The sequence below is a fragment of the Anomaloglossus baeobatrachus genome, chromosome 8 (assembly GCF_048569485.1).
Source record: "Anomaloglossus baeobatrachus isolate aAnoBae1 chromosome 8, aAnoBae1.hap1, whole genome shotgun sequence".
NCBI classification, from domain to species: domain Eukaryota; kingdom Metazoa; phylum Chordata; class Amphibia; order Anura; family Aromobatidae; genus Anomaloglossus; species Anomaloglossus baeobatrachus.
In genome coordinates this window covers 72,076,152-72,099,314 of record NC_134360.1, presented here as the reverse complement: position 1 = coordinate 72,099,314, position 23,163 = coordinate 72,076,152, and the positions used below count along the sequence as shown (strand labels likewise).

The following is a 23,163-nucleotide window of genomic DNA, read 5'->3' as shown; positions in this document are numbered from 1 at the left end:
AGCTATAAGTCCCCTTACCTGGCAGCCAGACTGGCTTGCAAAGTCTCCTTAAGGAGAATAGTGTTCCCCCGTGGAATTTTAGGGGCATTGCAGCTATAAGTCCCCTTACCTGGCAGCCAGACTGGCTTGCAAAGTCTCCTTAAGGAGAATAGTGTTCCCCCGTGGTCCCCACATAGCTTTCTCATGAGCCAGATCAGACACCCCCATACTTTGCACTGACGAGGGGCAAGCACCCCGAAACACCGTGTCTGCAAATTGGGATTCTGATCTGGCTTATATATCCTGAGTCATATTGCAAAGGATTGTCAAAAATCCACTTGTGACTTTTAGGATCGCTACTTCCAATAGGTGGCGCTGTGCTAGAGTTTGTCTCCTTTACTGGAGAGACAATTTGAATAGCTGGAGTAAGAGAGTCTGCACTTTTGAGCTCGTAGGAACCTAGAAGGATAAATTACCAGGCAAAGTGAAATATTGACATCAAAAGACCAACAAGTCAATGCAACTCCTCTTGGGTTTAGAATAACGGGATTGTTAAACCCAATCTCTATACTGTATATATATATATATTTTGCTGAGAGGGTTGTTAATGAGCCTGGAATTTTGGATCTGGGTTTTAGGAATGACTGAGAGCTTCGCGGGACTGGTCATTCCTATTCTCCAATCCAGGAAGTGTAAAAAAAATACATAAAAGGACAAAAGGTATAAAAGGACAACTGAGCTGCTCCAAAAGTGTCTGAGAGTAGAGGTGTAAACACCTTTGGGACTTGAGTTTGTGTATGGAGGTGGAAAGACCTCCTCGATACTGGTTAGTTTTTGCTACAGTTTGAAGATAACCACTTTGTGAACATGTAACTTCTATCTGGACTCCTTCTTATCTCTACCTTTGTGCCAAAAAAAGGCTGTTTTCCGTACATTCGTAGCCACAAGGACTTTATGCTTGTGGGAACCGCTGTGTGTCACTGGCAGAAAGCGAGGGTCCCTACAATATATATATATATATATATATATATATGTGCCCTCTAAGAGTCGGTATTGAGGAGTTGTTCGTAGTAAGCAGATTAAATATGTGAGATTGTGAGAATTACACTTGCAGTGTCGGCCTCCGGCCACAGAAGGTCGCTGTCATCTCTTGCATAGATTCTACGTTAGACCTTAGGACTCTATTGTACACCTGATAGTGAACAGCAGTGACTTTGGTGAGCAGAAAGAGTGAGGAGAGACGTCGTCATCCTTTGAGATCAATGTCCTTGATATCCCGGATTGTATATCCTTGCATTTTACATTCTCCATATATAACCAGCTGTTTCTCTTTCATCTGTGACATTGTCATTTGCTTTAAAGTCCTCTACACCCACCCACGTGGATTTTCACATGGTTGATATATTCACGGTCTTTTATTGTATGTTTGATTTGATCTTTAATGTGAATGACTTTTTTTTATAATATGCATCTATTCTTGTCTGGCATCTTTGTTTCTTCAGTTATGTGTGTTTTTGCACTGCATAAACTGTTGAGAAGTAATAAAACTGATTATTATTATTTTTTTAATAATATACATTTCATATTTTCTCATGACTCCATTTGGCATCATTCCTACAATGTAGGTTTCATGAGTGTGTGAAGCCCCACAGGTGTTGTGTCGGTGCATTACCTTTAGGGACTCCACTCGGCTGGATCTGGTCACAGGTAGGAGATCTTCTTCTTGTCGTGACGCCACTCTCAGTATTGCGGCCAGTAGGAACCGCCACTGCAGGTTGAGGGTCGCCTGGGGCTGATGGTATGTGCAGTTAGTTGGAATAGCCTCCTGAGAGTGAGGCAAGCCCCAGGGCCCGATGTAGGTGCGTAGTACCACAAGGCGCAGAATAACTCCACACAGGCAGAATGTCTTTCAGGGTTTTTACTCACTTCAGGTGGCAGGGTGAGTAACCCGGGCGTAGCTGGGATGAACCAGGCGGGAACCAGGTGTCCTTCAGGCTGACTTGTGAGGGTGACTACTAACTCGCCTTCCTTAGCCCTTGGTGGTTTGGGGTGACCCCGACTTTTAGTCCCTATGGGGGTCACCCAGGGAAGTTGCTGAAGCCTCACTCCCCTTCGTTTGCCGTGTGCTTGTCGCCTGGGCCAGATCACTCCAGCTTCTTGCCTCCTGTGAGCTATGGGCCCTAACTGTGGCTACGTGGCTGCGGCTTTTTGTGGTGTTGTGGCGTGGGCTTTGAGAGCCCCACACCGGCAGGTTTAGCAAAAGAAAGCTGGATCTATCTCCGCTTCGGGATCTGCCGCCCGTTTGGGCCTGGTACTCTCTAGCAGTCTCCTTACTTCCCACTCCGTGCTCTCTCTTTAGCTGAAGATGGATTTCGGGTAGCACTCCTAGTTGACCGTTCTCCCCCGTCAGTAGCCACTGCGCGGGCGCTGTTAGACAGCAACAGCCCCACAGGTCTGCTCCTCACTGAGCCCTATGGAGTTCTCTGCTCTAACTGACTCACTGCCCCTCCTCTCCTGTTCTTGCCTACGCCACCTAGCAACCAGATTCTCTTACCACACCCCTTGAGAGGAGATGGAGGCTTTTGGCCCCCTCCACTATTCCAGTGAAGGTCAAGGCTTTTCCCCCTCCTGGGATCCCCAGGGGTCCTCTCATGGGTACATGTGTGAGAGCTGATTACTATGCGCCTGTGTTCCACACCCCTGTCAGCCTTCTGGATTACCTGTGTTGTACTGTCCCCAGCATGGGTGCAGTACTCAGTGGTGCCTGACCAGGTCAGGGGCGCCACATTCCCCCTTAGTTATCACCAGCACGTCCTCGGGCTGCAAGACAACATTTTAAAATGCATAAAACATTAAAACATGGTAAAACATTTTAAGATCACCAGGTACCATACATCACCACCCTCCACCCACAAGTCCGTTAACCCACCCAAAACCCTTTCACGTTGGCCGCGACTTCAGCCACTTCTGGCAGGATGTAGAGGCGGCTTTCATGGGCTGGTGGTCTTCAGGGTATACCTGGCTTGGTGGATCCGCGCCTTCAGCCTCTTCTGGCAGGATGCAGAGGCGGCCTCCACAGTTGGTGCTGACCAGGTACCCTCTTTGTGGTGGAGAGCCAGGCCCCATAAACAGGCATGCTCTCTGGTCGCAGGTGAGCCAAGGCCCTATATACGGACGGGCTCCTCCTGGTTGCAGACGAGCCAAGCCCCTAAACAGGCTGACTCTGGTGGTGGTGGTGCCCTTTTGGTGTAACTATTTACACTGCGAGAGTTTGTGGCTATAGCCAGTTCATAGCCTTAAGGTTTATGGTTTTCTCACAATAGTTTTTGTGGGCACATTACTTGAACTTGAGAACGTTGCAAAACAAACTTTTTCAAAACTTTAACTGATAACTTCTTTCTTTACTTTACTCCTCCATTTCACCAGGGCTTTGGCCTGTTGGGCTGCGGCACCTGTTGCTTTCTTGACCTTTTTCCTCATCTGTAGTGGTCTCATCATTAGGTCTTTGGTCTTTTCTTTCTTCTTCTTTGGGACATGGCACTACATCTAGCGCGTACCAGCCTCTTTCGCCTTGATGCAGGGTAAACTGTACGGAGTCTCCCATTTTTAAGTTTCTGCCAGGGTGTCCTCTGGGCAGATTAGCTCTGACGTCTCTCCTATTGACAAAAATGCCTTCTTTGATACCAGGTGCTACGATGAACCCGTATCCTGACTTGAGGCTGAAGTCCTCCACTACTCCTCTGCAAAGGGGTCCTCGGACCTGTGCTTTGGCTCTTCTCAGGAACCTTTTTTCTTGTAGGTCTCTGGCTGTGACTTCTCTCTGCTCTGGAGACTGTGGTGCAGGGGACAGCGTTGTTCTGTTGCGACGCCTTGTCTTGCGGGCTGGGTTTTGCCGGGTTGTTACTTCAATGCCTGCAGGCCCCCAGGTGAGGTTTCTAGGCAACTCTTCCTCTTCATCCCAGCGGGAATACGGCAGTATCTCTGGCTCTGGGCATGGATCCACTGCTGATGGCTCCGGGGTCAGCTCCTCAGCTTCCTGGCCTCCTCTCCCCCTTAGTTCTTCTGAGCACTCCTTTGGTGGCAGCGCTGGGGATGAGTGTTCATCAGCTGGCCCGGGCGGTGGACTTTTTGGCGTGGACATCTCCAGAGTCTTCTGAGGGGTATGTGGAGGGAGCAGATACCGGTCCACCATCTCCTTTGGGAACTGGGCCTCTAGGTCAGCCTTCAGCTTCTGGTATTCGGGGTCCTCCCCCAGCGTAGACTTCCTAGCAGGGACCTCCTTGGACTGGGGAGCGGTGTCTGCTCTGGCCTTGCAGGCCGGGGTAAATGATGAGGTAATCTCTTCTTGGCGGGCCGCGCCTGGCATGGCGGCGGCCTGGTCTTGGCGGGCCGCGCCCTGTTTGGCGGCGGCCTGGTCTTGGCGGGCCGCGCCCGGCATGGCGGCGGCCTGGTCTTGGCGGGCCGCGCCCTGTATGGCGGCGGCCTGGATCGGCGTCGCAGTTGTGATGGAATCTGTGCAGGCTGGGCTGGGCGTCGCTGCAGGGACCGGGTCTTGGTGGGCCGAGCAGGGCATCGCTGCGGCGGCCGGGGCTTGGCGGGCCGCGCCTGGCGTGGCTGCGGCCTGGTTCAGCACCTCACTTGCGGCGCGGACGAGCGTTGCTGCGGCGGTGGGGTCTCGGCGGGCCGGGCCTAGCAGGGCGGCGGCCTGGGTCAGCGTTACGCCTGCGGCGCGGATGAGGGTCGCGGTGGCAGCCGGTTCTTTGCGGGCCGGACTGGGCATCTCTGCGGCGGCCTGGGCTTGGCGGGCCGCACCTGGCGTGGCTGCGGCCTGGTTCAGCGTCGCCGCGGCGGGCGCCTCTTCGGGGACTACGGGCGTGGCAGCAGGGGTCGGGGCACTCGTGCTGGCAGGGGCAACACTGGACTCACCCATCGGTAGCAGCATCGGGGTCTGCGTCATCGCCGTCCTGTCTGGCACTCGGCGCGCGGCTCTCCTTTCATAGGCCCGAACCGCCGCGGTCATCTCCAGCATTTCCATTCGTTCTTCCCGGATCTGCTCCACAACCCGGGTCTCCAGTCGGTCGCAGAACTGGGCCAGCTCCCGATACCACCAGGCAGCGGAGCCCGGTTCTGGATTTCTGCGGTCAGACGCCATTTCTTCTGCGCCCTCTTCTGCACGACTCTCCAGCTGTGGACTCGCCGTTGCCTCTGATAGCAAGCTGTTCAGTTTCTGCTCTGCCTCTTTCAGCAGCTCCTCTCCCAGCAGCAGGCTTGTGGCTCCCTTTCTGTCCCGACGTCTCTGGACGCTTCCACTCTCATAGCTGGCAAGGTCAGAACTCTGCAGGGGATCTCTGGGTAGCCACACCTCTTCGTGGGCGGTAACTTCTTCCAGCGCGGGCTGCTGTTGTTTTTCAGCGCGCTTTTCATGGTGGCAATATGGCGGCGCTTCCAATTTTTCAAGCGGACCGCCCAGGCACATGGTCACCTGTCTGAACAGGTCTAGTCCTTATCCTGTTCGTGACGCCAGATGTGAAGCCCCGCAAGTGCTGTGTCGGTGCATTACCTTCAGGGACTCCACGTAGCTGGATCTTGTCACAGGTAGGAGATCTTCTTCTTGTCGTGACGCCACTCTCAGTATTGCGGCCAGTAGGGACCGCCACTGCAGGTTGAGGGTCGCCTGGGGCTGATGGTATGTGCAGTTAGTTGGAATAGCCTCCTGAGAGTGAGGCAAGCCCCAGGGCCCGATGTAGGTGCGTAGTACCACAAGGCGCAGAATAACTCCACACAGGCAGAATGTCTTTCAGGGTTTTTACTCACTTCAGGTGGCAGGGTGAGTAACCCGGGCGTAGCTGGGATGAACCAGGCGGGAACCAGGTGTCCTTCAGGCTGACTTGTGAGGGTGACTACTAACTCGCCTTCCTTAGCCCTTGGTGGTTTGGGGTGACCCCGACTTTTAGTCCCTATGGGGGTCACCCAGGGAAGTTGCTGAAGCCTCACTCCCCTTCGTTTGCCGTGTGCTTGTCGCCTGGGCCAGATCACTCCAGCTTCTTGCCTCCTGTGAGCTATGGGCCCTAACTGTGGCTACGTGGCTGCGGCTTTTTGTGGTGTTGTGGCGTGGGCTTTGAGAGCCCCACACCGGCAGGTTTAGCAAAAGAAAGCTGGATCTATCTCCGCTTCGGGATCTGCCGCCCGTTTGGGCCTGGTACTCTCTAGCAGTCTCCTTACTTCCCACTCCGTGCTCTCTCTTTAGCTGAAGATGGATTTCGGGTAGCACTCCTAGTTGACCGTTCTCCCCCGTCAGTAGCCACTGCGCGGGCGCTGTTAGACAGCAACAGCCCCACAGGTCTGCTCCTCACTGAGCCCTATGGAGTTCTCTGCTCTAACTGACTCACTGCCCCTCCTCTCCTGTTCTTGCCTACGCCACCTAGCAACCAGATTCTCTTACCACACCCCTTGAGAGGAGATGGAGGCTTTTGGCCCCCTCCACTATTCCAGTGAAGGTCAAGGCTTTTCCCCCTCCTGGGATCCCCAGGGGTCCTCTCATGGGTACATGTGTGAGAGCTGATTACTATGCGCCTGTGTTCCACACCCCTGTCAGCCTTCTGGATTACCTGTGTTGTACTGTCCCCAGCATGGGTGCAGTACTCAGTGGTGCCTGACCAGGTCAGGGGCGCCACAAGTGTGTTTGGCTAAGTTGAAACAAGAGAACACACTGAAAGCATTAAATAGTACCGTATATTCAATATTAAACACCAAGGTGAAAAATATCTCATCATCTATTGTCAGTTCTTGTAGTAACATGCTGGCTGAAATGCTCTCTTTATTTGAGATAGAGACAGAAATGGAAATAGACAGAGACACAGACAGGGAAAGAGACAGACAGGGAAAGAGATAGAGAGACTAAAGAGACAGATAGAGAAAGAGATAGAGAGACAGACAGAAAGACAAAGAGATAGAGACACTCAGAGAGATACAGATAGAGAAGGAGACAGACAGAGACTGGGAGAGAGACAGAGAGACAGTTACTATCCCGGGCGACGCCGGGTACTAAAGCTAGTATATATATATATATATATATATATATATATATTTATATATACTGTATATATCAGTGTTTGTGTTTATTTACTTTCACTTAAAGATTAGTTATGGGGGGTCTCATTACTAATCTAGGACTTAGTGGCAGCTGTGAGCTGACATGCTGCCATTAACCCGTAAACCCCTTATTACCCCAATTGCCACCACACAGGGCAGTTGGCAAGAGCCAAGTAAAGTGCTGGGATTGTTGCATCTAATGGATGTGACAATCCTGGGCGGCTGCAGCATGCTATTTTTAGTCTGTGGGGGTTCAATAGGCATGGATCTCCACAGCCTGAGAATATCAGCCCCCAGCTGTCTGGCTTCATCATTGGATTATCATTGGATATCAAAATGGGGAGGACCGCATGACATTTTTAAAAAAATATTTATTCAGATATTTAAAAAAGCCACATGCTGTTCTTCCTATTTTGATACACAGCCTAGATAAGCGCACGGCCGGGGGTAACAGGCTGTTGCCATAAGCTTTATCTGTGCTGGTATCACTACAGGGGGAACGCTATGCCAATTGTTTTATTTATTTATTTTATACCGCGATAGAGTCCCGCACACAGCGTCTGTTATTCCAACCAATCACAGACGCAGTCTGGGGGTGGGGTCTGACAGCAGCCAATCAGAGATGCCGGTGAACAAGGAATGCAGTGAATATGGATAGCTGCAGCTATGAAGACTCAGTAAGTATGTACTGCTTTAACTTTTTTGCTTCCTTTTTTTTTACAGTGGCCAATCACATCAATGCCAATACTTGACATGGCTGTGATGGGCAGGGAGAGGATGGTTTTTGCCATCTGAATATTCACCGATCCTTGGCAAGGTTGGCGGCTTTTACAATAAATGATCGGATGTCCGATCCTGATCTGATCCGGTCAAAGATCACATGATTTTAACATTTTGCGATCTTTGCCAATCAGGATTGCTCATCTCTAGTTACAAATACTGAAGTAAGATAGTGACCATGTGAACGCAGCCTTCCGATCTCTATCTTCTATTGTTCCAATACTTGTCTGTTCCTTGCTGGACTTTATTCCTTTTGCCATTTGTACTATAAACTTTAGCAAACCGTACTAGTGAAATTAAATAATGGCAAATAAAGGCATGAAAAGTGGACATCCTCTATGTCCAGAGAAAAGAAGCTTTCACCACAAACAAAACAAGTAAAAAATGCATAAAGCAAGACACAGGGTGGAATCAAGAAACAGCAGTTACTGGGGTTCGAAGATGCTCTTTCGAGAGAATCAGATGGATTATGGTAATGCCCATGGCTCCAACTCTGATCTGAGCTTGATCAGAGTGATTCAATGCTCTTGCATGGGACACATCTCATGGCTTTTATTTTCCACCCCTAGAGTGGTGCTTTTAATCTATGGTCCCTGACCCTACTCTTATACTCACCCTCAGGCATCTTCAACCTCTTCTGCTGACACTCCCATGTCTGTCTCTGGCAGTTTGTGACTTGCCGGATCGCTCCGGTGTTTCATAGAGCTTGCCAGAGTTCACTCATCAATGCAAGTCTATGAGAGCCTCATTCTTGCTCTCATAAACTTGTATTGAGAGCTTGTGTAGTAACGTGTGACTTTTGGACAGTCAGAAGTTGCAGTCCCAAGATCGTGCTGTGGGACTGGAGCAGCATTGATAAAAGGATTTTAAAGGGTGAGTATACAAATAGGGTCAGGGACTTTAGTTAAGAGCACAACTCAAAAAAAAACGCTTGAGTGGTGCTTTAATTTTGTATGTTGTTGAGATTGATTTTACAATGCTATTCAGATTTGGTAACAAAACTACAATTTATTAAATAGAATGACTTTCAAGATTTGATTATACATTATCTGTAAGCTGATACTTATGGGTTTTGCTTGTGTATGATTTATTTTTGTCATCTATTGCTCCTTGGTTGCATTTTATGTCTGCTTCATTAGGGCAGAACTGTGATCTGTAATGATCTACAGTGTTTACATTGAGTCTATGGTAGTCTGAGACACACCTCCTTTCTCATTATTGGCCCATGTTGCCATTCTCCTCCTACTTCTGCAGCTCTGCCATCTCTGATTGGCTGCTGTGTATAAACACAAGGTTAGCAGGAAGTCAGTACACAAGGAGCAGACATCTATTAGAATAATGACAAGGATTAAAACGCATAGTCTAAGAAACCAAAGTGAGAAAAATCAACATTGGGTAATTTCCACATAAATAATGAAGCAAATGAGCCTTATTATGGGGAAGCCTAAGGAGTTGCTTTAAATAGCCCAGATTCATGGGAGATGAACGTGTGGTTCATATCTGTGCTAATTTAGCATCCCATTGGTAGAAGGCTAATGAAAATAAAAATGGAATGTTACAAAAACTGTGAAAAATATTAAAAGTCAGGGCAAAGGTCGAAAGATTCCCCATTGTTTACTATTGAGGACTTATAGAAGAAACATATAATGTATTTGTGCCGCTGCCGGAGATTATTATAAGACAGCAAAAGAAATTCAGACAGAAGCAATTAACTTGGTACATTAAGGCTATCGTTAGCTAAATCTGAAAGTTGTTGACAATATAACTTCATATTCCAAAACCTAAACAATTTATGCAAGAAAAGATTTCACTTAAGAATCACATTAATTAACAATTAAACATTTAAAAGTGTTTTCGGCTAATAGAATTCGGCATGTGAAGAGCAGAGGGATTCTAATATGGATTTAGAATTATAAATCATACAATTCTGTGTTTATATATTTAAAAGGTCACGATTGATAATGTCATACTGATGCTGCAAAAAGCCATGCTTATGCCATTAGCACCTATGTACACAATGAGGGGGCTCCATAGCATAACAGGGTGGCTCAGTGATTAGCTGTCATGCGTGTTCAGGTACAGACTCATCAGGTGTCACGGTAGCGTCAGGCTCTGTTCACACTGCAGAGCCTGACAGGCAACCAAATGTCTCCTAATTGTTCAGCCAGGGCTGGATGTCGGCTGTTTCATGTGCACTGTTCCTTAGTCTTGCAGGAGTTAATTCCTGCTGAGCTGGGGAACTCTGCTAGGAGCTCAGGTTGCTAATTACTTATCACAGCTGTCTCCTTCCTATATAAGATTCTGGACCTTGCTACTAAGTGTTGATTATAGCTTCAGCTTAGCTCCAGACATTCCGGTCTTTGTGGTGATCCAGTTTGTGGTGATCTGTAGTTGCTGTTTTGAGTGGTGTGGAAGTTCCCTTGTTGTGTGTTTACTTCTTTACTTTTTCTTTATTCCCCTGTACACGTGTAGTCTCTCCTTTGTGTTTGAGTGCTGTGTGTACAAGTTTTCATTCTCCCTTCTCCGTGTTGTTCTTGTGGGATTTTATTACTGTGTTTCCGTCCAGCCCCAAGGGTGTGGGAGTACGATCAGGGCTCAGACAGGAGTTAGGGTCACACTGGGGCTCAGACTTACCTACCATCAAGCCTACGTCTGAGATTAGGGACAGCGCAGGACCTCAAGTCTGAGGACCAGCCTAGGAACCCTTGTTCTGTCATTTCATAACCCATGAAATTAGCATTGTTGCTTTACAGCACTAGGGTCCTGGGTTCAAATCCCACCAAGGACAAAATCTACAAAGAGTTTGTGTTTTCTCCTTGTGTTTGTGTGGTGTTCCTCCGATTTCCTCCCACACTCCAAAGACATGCAGATAGGGAATTGAGATTGTAAGCCCTAATCGGGACAGTGGTGACGATGTCTGTAAAAATTTGGACACAAAGCAAGCGTGGTTTTTATTAGGGTTATACCCTTTATACCTTGCTGTGCTTGGTTTGAACAGTCATTTTGTGCTGACGGACATGTTTTAATATGGGCGCCATATACCACAGAGCTCTGCTAAATCCAATGTGACTTTATAGAGAAAAATACGTCCAGCAGTCTATTTTGTGTGCAGAATTCTGTGCTAAGTAATAAAATATATTTCTGTTTGTAAACTCTTTGGGTAAGTGATGTTATTCTAGGCGCTCACATCATCCACTAAGAGAAGTTATATTTGGATTTATCCTTGGCCTTCATGCTGTAGTGCGCAGATACTGCCCAAACCCCGCAGATGTGCGATGGCCCATAGATAGATGATTTTACTGTAATATCTTAGTTTCACCCGTAAAATTCTGCCACCATTGACTACTTCATCAGGTCAGGGTTTTGGCCAAAGAGTAGAGACGCAGTCTTATAAGGTTGATGATGGATGTATTTTACATGCTGTATACCCGAACTAAAACCTTTTATTACCTGTAAATATACCAAGGAGATATTTCACTATTATATCAAAATTTATTGTATTGTTTGTTCAATAAAATATATAAGCATGTAAGTTGTAACAGTAATTTCAACATTATGGGGTAAAACAGGAAGGGTGAGGGGTAATAGAGGAGTAATATAGTGGAAAATGAGGAATGTATAGGATAGTAAGAGGATAAAAGGGTGAGGGGGAGAAATAACGATGGAAGGAATCAGCAAAAATGGATCTTTAAAAAACAGCCAAGAAAAAATAAAAAATATCGGCACTCCACAAAACTAGGGACCAAGAAGAAGTGCTTGGTGCGAAACGACTGTTGTTGGAATATAGTAATATCCCATTCACAAACATACTGTTATTTTTAATTAGTTGGAATAAAGTCTTCTGAATTTTATGCACGGGTGAGTGCCAGAATTTTCATTTTTTCTATTACATAAATGGTTCCATATAAATGCTTATGTATTTGTTTAATTAAAGATATAACCTTTTTATTAATCACAAACTTTGACTGGTAATGAATCTTTTTCATTTTCAATGTTTAGAGGTCTCAGCCCAGTGGGATATGTATTGTACTAAGAAAGCCGGTTGGTTGTATATTTTTGGTACATATTGTTCCTGATAGAATAATTATATTCATAGGCATTGTGATTAGATACTTTTTATATAACTTCTGATAAAGATGGGAGTTCAGGTTGTTTCCATTTAGAAGTTATGAGGATTTAGTTTGGTAAAAGAATACAGATAGTAACGGAGGCCAATGTTCTTGGTGAGATCCTCAATGTCCAAGGATATCAATGCTAAAGGGGGCTTTACACGCTGCGACATCGCTAATGCGGAGTCGTTGGGGTCACGGAATTGGTGATGCACATCCGGCCGCATTAGCGATGTTGCTGCGTGTGACACCGATGAGCGATTTTGCATTGTTGCAAAAACGTGCAAAATCGCTCATCGGTGACATGGGGGTCCATTCTCGATTATCGTTACTGCAGCAGTAACGATGTAGTTCGTCGCTCCTGCGGCAGCACACATTGCTATGTGTGACGCCGCAGGAACGAGGAAGCTCTCCTTACCTGCCTCCCGGCCGCTATGCGGAAGGAAGGAGGTGGGCGGGATGTTACGTCCCGCTCATCTCCGCCCCTCTGCTGCTATTGGGCGGCCGCTCAGTGACGTCGCTGTGACGCCGCAAGGACCGCCCCCTTAGAAAGGAGGCGGTTCGCCGGTCACAGTGACGTCGCCAGGCAGGTAAGTATGTGTAACGGGTCTGGGCGATGTTGTGCGGCTCAGGCAGCGATTTGCCGGTGTCACGCAACAGATGGGGGCGGGTACCCACACTAGCGATATCGGGACCGATATCGCAGTGTGTAAAGTAGCCTTTACTGAGGAGATAGTGATCCAATGTGGAGTGAGCCATTTTTTTCTTATTCTTTGGATAATGCTTTGTACATCTGTACCTTTTCCAGAAAAGGTGAAAGACGTCACCTGTCAATCCACTGTTTCTACATTTGTTGGTGTAAGGAGATATTGCATTAAATTTAGCTTGGGTAAAATAGTATCTAGACAATAAGTTATAGTTTGCTCCTTGCATGGAGGCACATACTGTAGCTGAGTAGGAGAATTTGAGGGTCAGAGGCCATTTATCTATAGTGTAGGAGTCCTCAACTTGTAGCTCGGGAGCCACATGTGTCTCACGGACCCGTGATGTGTAGCTCGCAACTGTACACCAAGTTGGTGCATAAGCACCAGGGTCTAACAAACAGCTATGAAGAGCAGGTCTCCAGATGGTGACTTTTGTAAGTAGCTCTACACAGAAGAGCAGATCTGAATGGGGATTAACTTGGATCCCCTGGATTTTGGTATACTACTTCCGTGTGATTTCTGTGGAGAAGCTTTGGCTGTCATTATACCGGTAATGGGGGCTCTGGGTGTCACTACTGTGAGATGGGTGTGAGCTGGATGTGGCTCGCGACCCTCTCTTAGAGCTGCACATGGCTCTCATGGTCATAATGGTTGGGGACCACTAGTGTAGAGAGTATTAATTTCTCTTTTCAAGTTATTTATGTGTGTGTGAGTGAAATACACTCCTTCTATACCTCTTCAACCCCAAATTAACAAGGTTTGTTTTATGAGCGCTCGGGAAGTCAATACAGCACACACTTAGTATGGTGTACTCAAAGAATTTTTTTTTATTAGTGCATGTAACCACTTTATATAAGCTCACAGGCAAATGCCTTGTACATCTGAACTATGCACAAATAAGTGCAATAGGGGCGTGAACAGAAGTGTGACACTTCCCGCCCATCAGTTTTAGCTGAGCCTATGACATCATTAGCTATAGGACAAGATGGAAACTATAGGAACAAAATGGAATCTATTCTCTTACAAGGTGTATATTTTTTTTAGAAGGAGCGATCCTCATTAAGAGTCATTCCTGATGGTTTTGTTTTTAGAGTTTCTTAGAAGTGTTAAAGGTGTTTTGTAAATAATTGAGTTATCTGACTATAATTTCAAACCTAGAACTGCTAACAATTGGTGTGTAATGTGATTCTTTATTGACACTATATGATTGTTGTCACGCTGTACAAAGGACTAGTAAGACATAGTACAGTGTATTCCCCACTAGGTGGCAGCAGAGTAGTCAATGAGAGTCAAAGTAACACTGTAACAGAAAGACAGCTGAAGTACAGCAGAGTAATTTCAGCAGGCAGTGAACAGGCGAACCATCAGGGGGCAATAGAGTAATCAAACAGTCAGGATCTAGCCAGGAAAGTCAAGTCACTGCTAAGGGAGGATCAATATCAGGTCAGAAAATAGAACCGAGTTGGAAGTCGGAAGATCAGGAATGCAGAGGGAAACACAAACAACAGATAGGAGTGGGAAGTCAGAGACTGGGACAGACAGACGAACGGGGGAGGGTACAGGTCAGGGCACGGTAACAAGGAGTCAGATCAAACAGGAAATCTCACCAGAGCCAGTCACAGGCTGCAGAGCAAAACTATAACCAGCACAGGAATGCAGGTGCAGCGACCAGATATAGTGTATCCTGAAACCAAAACAAGGCTGATGGGAGTTAACCCTCTGACATGACCAGGCTGGGTTTGGGAAACTCTGGAGAGGAGAATACCGGACCTGGATCATGACAATTGTATTAAAATTTTGTTGCATAAAGCATGTCTTCCCATTAAATGTTTGTATATAGTACAACAGAACAAATATCCTGTCTGATTCTCTGCATTGTGATTATTTTCAATGATAAGTCATAATTTTCCTTAACGATCTATCCTTCACGTGGTTCGAGTGTTTGAGTATGATGGTAATCCTCCTGAACTGTGTGACTCTGGGAATGTTCCAGCCCTGTGAAGATGTTGACTGTTCCTCTGATCGGTGCCAAATCCTTCAAGTAAGTTCTTATCTTAAAAACATATGATACAAACAATGAACTGTCAAGGGCAGATCTTCACTTGCCGCAGTGTCCGGAGCAGAAGTTTCTAGTTTTGTAGCTTGAGAGCCACAGTCAAAGATATCATGTGGGGCTGAGTCTTATTAGAGCTTAACATATTTTAACATATCACAAAAGTGAGTACACCCCATCACATTTTTGTAAATATTATATTATATTTTTTCATGGGACAACACTGAAGATCTGACCCTGTGATACAATGTACAGTAGTCAGTGTGCAGCTTGTATAACAGTGTAAATTTGGTTCCCACTAACTTAACACACAGCCATTAATGTCTAAACCGTTGACAGTGAATGTCAGTTCACAACAAAGTGAAAATGACCTCCTCTTCTCTCCTGTCTACACTTATCAGTAGATAATCTCATCTCCTATCTTAATAATGGAAAAGTTGGTCTTCATTGAATACAGATTTTACCAGTGAATCGATAATTTTGGAAATTAGACAAGCAGATATTCCTGATAAGATATTTTACAAAGTTTCTTATTTTCATGGCCACTATATTTATGAAATAAAAATTAAAATGATGGTTTAATTTAAACAGAAGACTGCTGAGTAAGAGAGGTCAAAAGGACAGTTTTCGGCATGTATGGAGACTACAGGAATATATCAATTTCTGTTACGTTTTTTAATATTCATTATCAAATACCAATTAGCTGTCACAGGGACCTGATGACAGGGCCAGGACACCTAAGCTAACCCTCAGACTGGAGAACCCTGCGCTCTCCCTCAACCCAGAGGTACACTAGATGGTAGCGAGGTCTGAGTCGCTGCGTGATCCTAACTCCTGTCCAAACCCTGATGTAACTGGCCTTTTCCACCTCCACCTTAGGGGTGAGCCGGGACCAGAAACACAAACCACACAACTAAAAACAGACAGGGGAAAATGACAACTCGTACACTCAGCAAAAGTTATCGCTACGCCAGCTTCACACACACACTCACCTGCCGTGCAACGTCCCTGTGGCCGGCGACCCGCCTCCTTGTTAAGGGGGCGGGTCGTGCGGCGTCACTGCGACGTCACACGGCAGGCGGCCAATCAGAGCGGAGGGGCGGAGATGAGCAGGATGTAAACATCCTGCCCACCTCCTTCCTTCCGCATATCCTACGGAAGCCGCAGTGAGGCCAGTAGGAGACGTTCCTCGCTCCTGCGACTTCACACACAGCGATGTGTGCTGCCGCAGGAGCGAGGAACAACATCGGACCATTGCGTCAGCGTAATTATGAATTACGCCGACGCTATACCGATGATACGATTACGACGCTTTTGCGCTCGTTAATCGTATCATCCAGCCTTTACACACTGCGATGTCGCATGCGATGCCGGAAGTGCGTCATTTTCAATTTGACCCCACCGACATCGCACCTGCGATGTCGCAGTGTGCAAAGTGCCCCTTAGTCAACTCTTACTTCTTACAAAGCCCGGGAATGGTTTGGCATAGCTCTTGAGACTTCCCAATCCATGTAACATAATAGTATGCCATGATCCAGTGTTAAAAATATAGTTGTATGTTATATATATTATAATTACTTCCTAACCTTTTTCATCTCTCAATTATATTAGGTATTTGATGACTTCATCTTTATCTTCTTTGCAATGGAGATGGTAGTTAAGATGGTGGCCTTGGGAATTTTTGGGAAGAAGTGTTACCTTGGAGACACATGGAATAGATTGGATTTTTTCATTGTAATGGCGGGGTAAGTAAATACTTATCTCAAATTCAATTTGTTGTGCAGATATGTTCCCTCTTAGGGGTGCTTCACACACAGCGAGCTCGCTGCCGAGATCGCTGCTGAGTCACGCTTTTTGTGACGCAGCAGTGACCTCATTAGCGATCTCGCTGTGTGTGACACTGAGCAGCGATCTGGCCCCTGCTGCGAGATCGCTGCTCGTTACACACAGCCCTGGTTCGTTTTCTTCAAAGCCGCTCTCCTGCTGTGACACACAGATCGCTGTGTGTGACAGCAAGAGAGCGACAAATGAAGCGAGCAGGGAGCAGGAGCCGGCGTCTGACAGCTGAGGTAAGCTGTATCCAAGATAAACATCGGGTAACCAAGGTGGTTACCCGATATTTACCTTAGTTACCAGCAGCTCTCACGCTGCCGATGCTGCCGGCTCCGGCTCTCTGCACATGTAGCTGCTGTACACATCGGGTTAATTAACCCGATGTGTACAGCAGCTAGGAGAGCAAGGAGCCAGCGCTCAGTGTGCGCGGCTCCCTGCTCTCTGCACATGTAGCTGCATTACACATCGGGTTAATTAACCCGATGTGTACTGTAGCTAGGAGAGCAAGGAGCCAGCGCTTAGTGTGCGCGGCTCCCTGCTCCCTGCTCACACTGGTAACTAATGTAAACATCGGGTAACCATACCCGATGTTTACCTTAGTTACCAGTCTCCGCAGCTTCCAGACGGCGGCTCCGTGCAAGCGCAACGTCGCTTGCACGTCGCTGCTGGCTGGGGGCTGGTCACTGGTCGCTGGTGAGATCTGCCTGTTTGACAGCTCACCAGCGACCATGTAGCGATGCAGCAGCGATCCTGACCAGGTCAGATCGCTGGTCGGATCGCTGCTGCATCGCTAAGTGTGAAGGTACCCTTACAGAAAAATGATTAAGATTTGATTGTTGTGAAGGTGACATTAAACACTATGTGAATGAAGAAGTGGTTAGTAATAGATCATCAAACTTCCTATCATGAATAAACTTAAACAGTAAACCTATGTAGGTACAGAGTTTCCCCAGAAATAAGACAATGTCTTATATTATTTTTGGCCTCGAGAAATGTGGTAGGGCTTATTTTCAAGGTAGGGCTTATTTTCGGGGAAACATGGTAGGAGAGCTAAAACGAGATCATTACAGCAGATATGTGCTTGTTTCTCCAAGCCCAAATGTATATTAGGATTTTTTTTTTTTATTCCATATGTCATGGACCCCCTTAAGGCCCCTATTTTCATTATACTAAAGACTGTCAACTTGCCATTATCGGCAGCATGAACCAGCGGTGTAATGTGTATGGAATCCCTCCAAACAGATGATGTAAGGGAAGATAAGGGTCGGGCAGCCAACCTTTTTGTTCTTCGCGAGGTGAACCACTGCCATTATTGGTTCTCTGTTCTCCACTATTAAAACACATAAATGTTTGGCCAAACTGAAAAATCATGTGTAGGGGAAATTTGGGAGAGATGGCTGAAAGTCAAATGAGTGCTTGGCTGGGACATATCGTTGGTCCACTTTTGATTTCTTGTAGTTTAAAAATAGAGATATTCACCAAACTCATGTTTCTATTTTTTTCCTTCTTGCTCTAAATGTGAATGTCCAGTGTTAGTCTTATTATTATTATTTCTATCTTACTCTATTCCTTCAAGTTTTACTGGTTTATTACTTTCTTCATTACATACCAGGTTGGTTCCTTTTGCCTGATGAGAGTTTGGGTAGTCCAAAATTCAGCATCGGTCTCATGAGACATTGAAACTGCTTCTACCATTAATCCCTTCGCGACACTGCTAATTTTCATTTTTGCTTTTTCATTTTTCCTCCCAAAGCCATAACTTTATTTTTCTGTCCATATAGAGGTATCAGAGCTTGTTTTTTGCCAGACGAGATGTACTTTTGAAAGACACCATTCATTCTACCACATAACGTACTGTAAAACGGGGCAAAAATTCAAAATGTGGAGAAATTGTGAAAATAAACCTGGAATTGTGCCAAGGCTTTTGGGAATTGTTTTTTTACGGTGTTCATTTTGTGGTAACAGTGACCTTGTATTATGATTCTTCTCATCAGTATGATTGCCGTGATACCAAATATATCAAGTTGTTTCATTATTTTAGTGGTGAATAAAAAATAAATCAGACGTTTGCCGAAAAATATGTTTGGGGATGTGTAGTCATTTCCAAAACTGTAACGTTTTCATTATCGGTCAATGGAGCCGTGTGATGGCTTATTTTTTTACGAAGCAAGACAACATTTTTATTGTTTTAATATAACTTGATGGATATGTGGCGGGCGGGGAGGACGCTGCCGCCGCTGCTGGTCGCTCGCCAACGCTTGGGTCCGGCGCTGCTGCGGCTGCTCGGTGGCTCGAGCGGTGGGCCGTATCCGGGGACTCGAGCGGTGCTCCTCGCCCGTGAGTGAAAGGGGTGGTTGGTTTGGGGGATTTAGTCCGTGACGCCACCCACGGGTTGTGGTGAAGGTGGGCACCACCGCTGCTTGTGACGGGGATCCCGGGAGCGATGGTATGGAGCAGCTGGGATGTTGTTTTCCCCCTCCGTGGGTAGGTGTCGGTGGTCCCGGGGCCTGGTGGTGTGACGAGGAGGCAGGGTTGGTGAGGTGCAGGGTTGCAGGGACAGCGCGGCGCGGTGCCGGATGGCACGGGTGTACTCACTCAGTAACAGATGCACAAAGTCCTCGGTAAACCAAACGGCTGGATGGACGGGTCCCGCAGCTGGCTGCAGTGTCTCTCCCCGGACAGGTAATGGCGGCTGTCTTTCCCTGCACCTTGATGTAATTGTTTGACTACTATGGATCCCCAACGGTAGTCCGCTCCCCGTGTATGGATGCCAGAGGAGCTCGTTTGCCCGCAGGCGCTAGCCCTTGGGTCTCTAGCCTTAGGCGGCAGCTGTATACCCTCACGGTGTGGGCGGTTGCCTTCTATCGGGTTTTTGGTTGTTAGGAAACCCCTGGGGTTCCGGTCACACTCGGATTTGACTATTGTCGGTGGCTCCAAGCCTGGTCGGGGTCCGATGGCCCTGCCTGTGTGTGCTGGCTTCACTTCGCTCCCCGGTCGGTACCGGCGGGCCAACGCCCGACCCTGGTCCTGGCGATGCTTCACCACTCCTGCAGACGGCCACCACCGTCTGCCAACCTTGCTGTCAGTGCCTGTGCCACAAACCCAGACACCCAAGTGTTTACTCCTCAAACTCCTGGACTAAACTGTCACTTTTCCCACCTCCAGGCCTGTGTACTCCTCGGTGGGTGGAGCCAACCGCTTGGCTCCGCCCCATCTGGTGTGGACATCAGACCCTGGAGGGAGGCAACAAGGGTTTTGTGTTTGGCTAATGTTACTGTCTAATGGGGGTGGGGGTGTTTGAGTGTTATCTGTGACGACCTGGCTAGTCCAGGGCGCCACAGATATAATGTTTTGATTGCTTGTTACAGCATTTTTTTTGTGGTATTACAGTGACCAAAAAAAATGTAATTTTGGCATTTTTTTTAAACTTTTTACTATCTTTAATAGTCTGTTTATGGGACTATGCCATAACAATGCTTTATATAGTAGAACTCAATCAGCCTCCTTTGAAGTTTGGCAACAGGGAATTTAATTGCCGAAACCTCCATCAGGAATGCAGGGCCTTAGCACTCGGAGCCTAATCCTGTCACGGTGCCTCCAATGGCTCCAGCAATCCACAGGTTAGTAGGCAAATGTAAAAGGGAATACAGTAATAGGGGAAGGTAAGTAGGTAGTCGCAGGGGCTGATTCTGTAGTCCAGCTATGTGTAGTAGCTAAGCTCCCTGGTCTGGTGAGACTTTCATGTGGTTCCTGGCATGTGCAGACACCCAGATCATATGGAATGAGGTAGAAACCGGGGTGAATGCAATCCCACAAGAAACACCGACACCATAGGATTCATGAACAAAGAGAGCGACCTTTCACTCCACATAAACTGTAATATTGACAATGCACACTGTAACCGGTCCATATAACAGTTTCCACAACCCATATTACATTTCTTTCTGTATCAGTAGGATTAACTCTCTCTCATCCAAGTTCTGAGAGATTCTTAGCATTAGGCATCTATAACTGTCTTGGCTTAGAGCAGTTTGTGGCTTTCTGGATCTCGCTATGTTCAGGGCCTACCTTGATTTAGAATAAATGGCAGTCTGGATTTCTTTCCTTTCCACAGAGAGTTTCCTTCTTAGCAGACACAGTCACTAGAGAATAGAAGTGACTGAAAGTAGGCCCACCAACTCCAGCTCGTTTATAAACCTCTCCCACCAAACTCAGTCCTCACCTCCTAATTCCTCAGCCAGAGACAACTTTCTTATTTTTCCTGTCAGAAAGGACCCGGAAATTTCCTAAAAAAGGACCCGGAAATTTCCCAACTGCTGCTTAACTTCCTTTTACCATAGAAGGCAAAAATAGTTTTGAGAAAGGCCAGCAGAGGTCAGTGTAGAGTTAGAAATGCTACAACTCTCAGAACAAGGCTTCAGAAGGCACAGATAATGTCCAACCTTATACAAAAACACATGGCCCATCAGGGGATATTCTAGTAGCATGTACTCTGGGTCACTACACAAACACCAGGGATTTCACTGAAAACAATACAAGTTATCCTGAATCTTTTCCTACAGAAATGTATATCAATCTGATCAGCTTCTCCAAGTGGCATAACTTTTCATGAATTCAATGAGCAGGGGTGTAGCCTCATTCTTTCCTGCTTTTGCTACACCCATTTTGGTTAAATTCAACAGAATGGCATTAAAAAGACAAAATGTGCACCTTTTTTTTTGCCAAACTCAGAATATTGTGAGTTTTCAATTAGTTTTACTCTAGAATTCTGGCATGGACACTTAAATAAATCGGGCCATTTATGTTTTATATACCCCATTACAAAAATGTTGATTAATTTGCATTACTAAGAGGCCATGACCATTCAGAACTTATTTATTGTCAGAACAGTCAGCCGAAGCAAGTGTCAATCGAGGAACTGATATACTGTATATGTGCGTTACAAGGACATCCCAGTGATCTCAAAGGACACTGTGTAACACTTCATTTACTCTGTGGTAGCATCACAAAAGGAACCAAGCATTTACTGCTGGGTTTGCCCACAGATGACAGCTGATCACTGGGGGTCTCAGCAGGGGGACAGTCTGTGATTAGATTGTTATTGGGGGGCAACCACTTTATTTTAGTCAGTTATTACTCTGCACCAAAGTAGCAATTTCACGTCAAATTTCAAATTTAGCTCGGCTCTCTTTAAAATTGGTCCAGCGCTTTGAAGAACATTTACTTAACTGAAGGAGCAATATAAAATAACTGTATGTTTTCAAGTTTTACATTTTCATTTTGATATCTATCCTTTCCACTTTGGATTGCATAAAATATTGTGTCAATTTCTCCGGCATTAAATTTTAGAAGATTTTTTTTTCCAGCGTGCTGACCAAAATGTTATATATACAATTAATGATGGCGACCTACAGCTTCCTTCATTAATTTTTTTTTCATACTGAATACATTACTGTTTAATTATGCAATATGATCAATGGCTCATATGTATAGTTGCAGAGCTAATTTGTTACATTAGCATAAGTTACTCCTATGTTCTGCTATATAGAAAACATCTGGATGTTTTAAGAATTATATTTTTTATATATATATATTTGTATATATGGAAGTTTACTAGTATACAGCGGCATAATGCCAAAAGGCTTCCATTACCTTAAAGGATAAAAAAAAATGCTTTTGAGTAATGCCATCATTATTTTAATGAAATCAATGAAAAACATGACATTCTGCGGTGTACTTTTCACCCCTTTCTTGCCATGTTGCTCACTCCTCCTTATATTATATATATATATATATATTGCAAATACTCCTCTTCTAGCATGCTCTACAGTATTGAACATACTTTCTATGGGACAATGCCTTTAAAGGGGTGGGGTTCACTACTTAGTTTTAATGGCCACATCGATATAACATTCAGAAATAAGGCTTCTCTTAACTACCTTGTGTAGTACATTTTACCTCTGAGTCGCGCTATTGTGGTCCGCTCATCCCTATCATGTGACCCTGCGACTTCGTGACCTCTGAAATCCGGTGATGTCATGTCAACTTCCAGTTCACCTGACATCACCGAGGTCGGCCCCAGTCTCACTGAGTGATTTGGCTGTGGGTGAAGTTTCTCCTGCACATCACAACTCAGCATCGCTCCGGCTTGCGGTACTCTTCAGTGAAGGAGAAAGCAGTCGAGATGCTGGGCTATGATGAACGGTGAAATTCCACCCACAGCCCAGTCACTCATCGAGACTGGGCCCGCTTCGGTGATGTTGGGTCAACTGGAAGTTGACTTGACATCACCGGATTTTAGAGGTCTCGGAGCCTCAGGGTCGCATGATATTGCCAATAAAAGGTATTTGAGAGAAGCCTTGTTTCTGAACGTTATATCAGTGCGGCTAGTAAACCTAAGTAGTGAACCAGCCCTTTAAACTCCTTCCCACACCATGATGTATTTGTATGTTGTGATGAGAAAATGACTGCACCACAATGTACAAGAACATATGGGTATGGATTGGGTATAGGATGGAGCTGGTTGTGCAATCTTGGCCATTTGACACTTTACATGCCACTGTCAATATTGACACTGGCATGCAAGGAGTTTGACAGAGGGAGGTCCCAGTTA

General features: G+C 46.1%; 1 protein-coding gene across 3 annotated transcripts in view; it reads left to right on the top strand.

The window, feature by feature from the left end:
• Positions 1–23,163, top strand: part of CACNA1I (calcium voltage-gated channel subunit alpha1 I) — a 1,217,075-nt gene that overhangs the window by 529,653 nt on the left and 664,259 nt on the right. For all 3 annotated transcript variants that reach the window (XM_075321783.1, XM_075321781.1, XM_075321782.1), the window contains exons 3-4: positions 14,594–14,705; positions 16,329–16,462. In XM_075321783.1, coding sequence (XP_075177898.1) covers positions 14,594–14,705; positions 16,329–16,462 — 246 coding nt within the window. The remainder of the gene's footprint in view (positions 1–14,593; positions 14,706–16,328; positions 16,463–23,163) is intronic.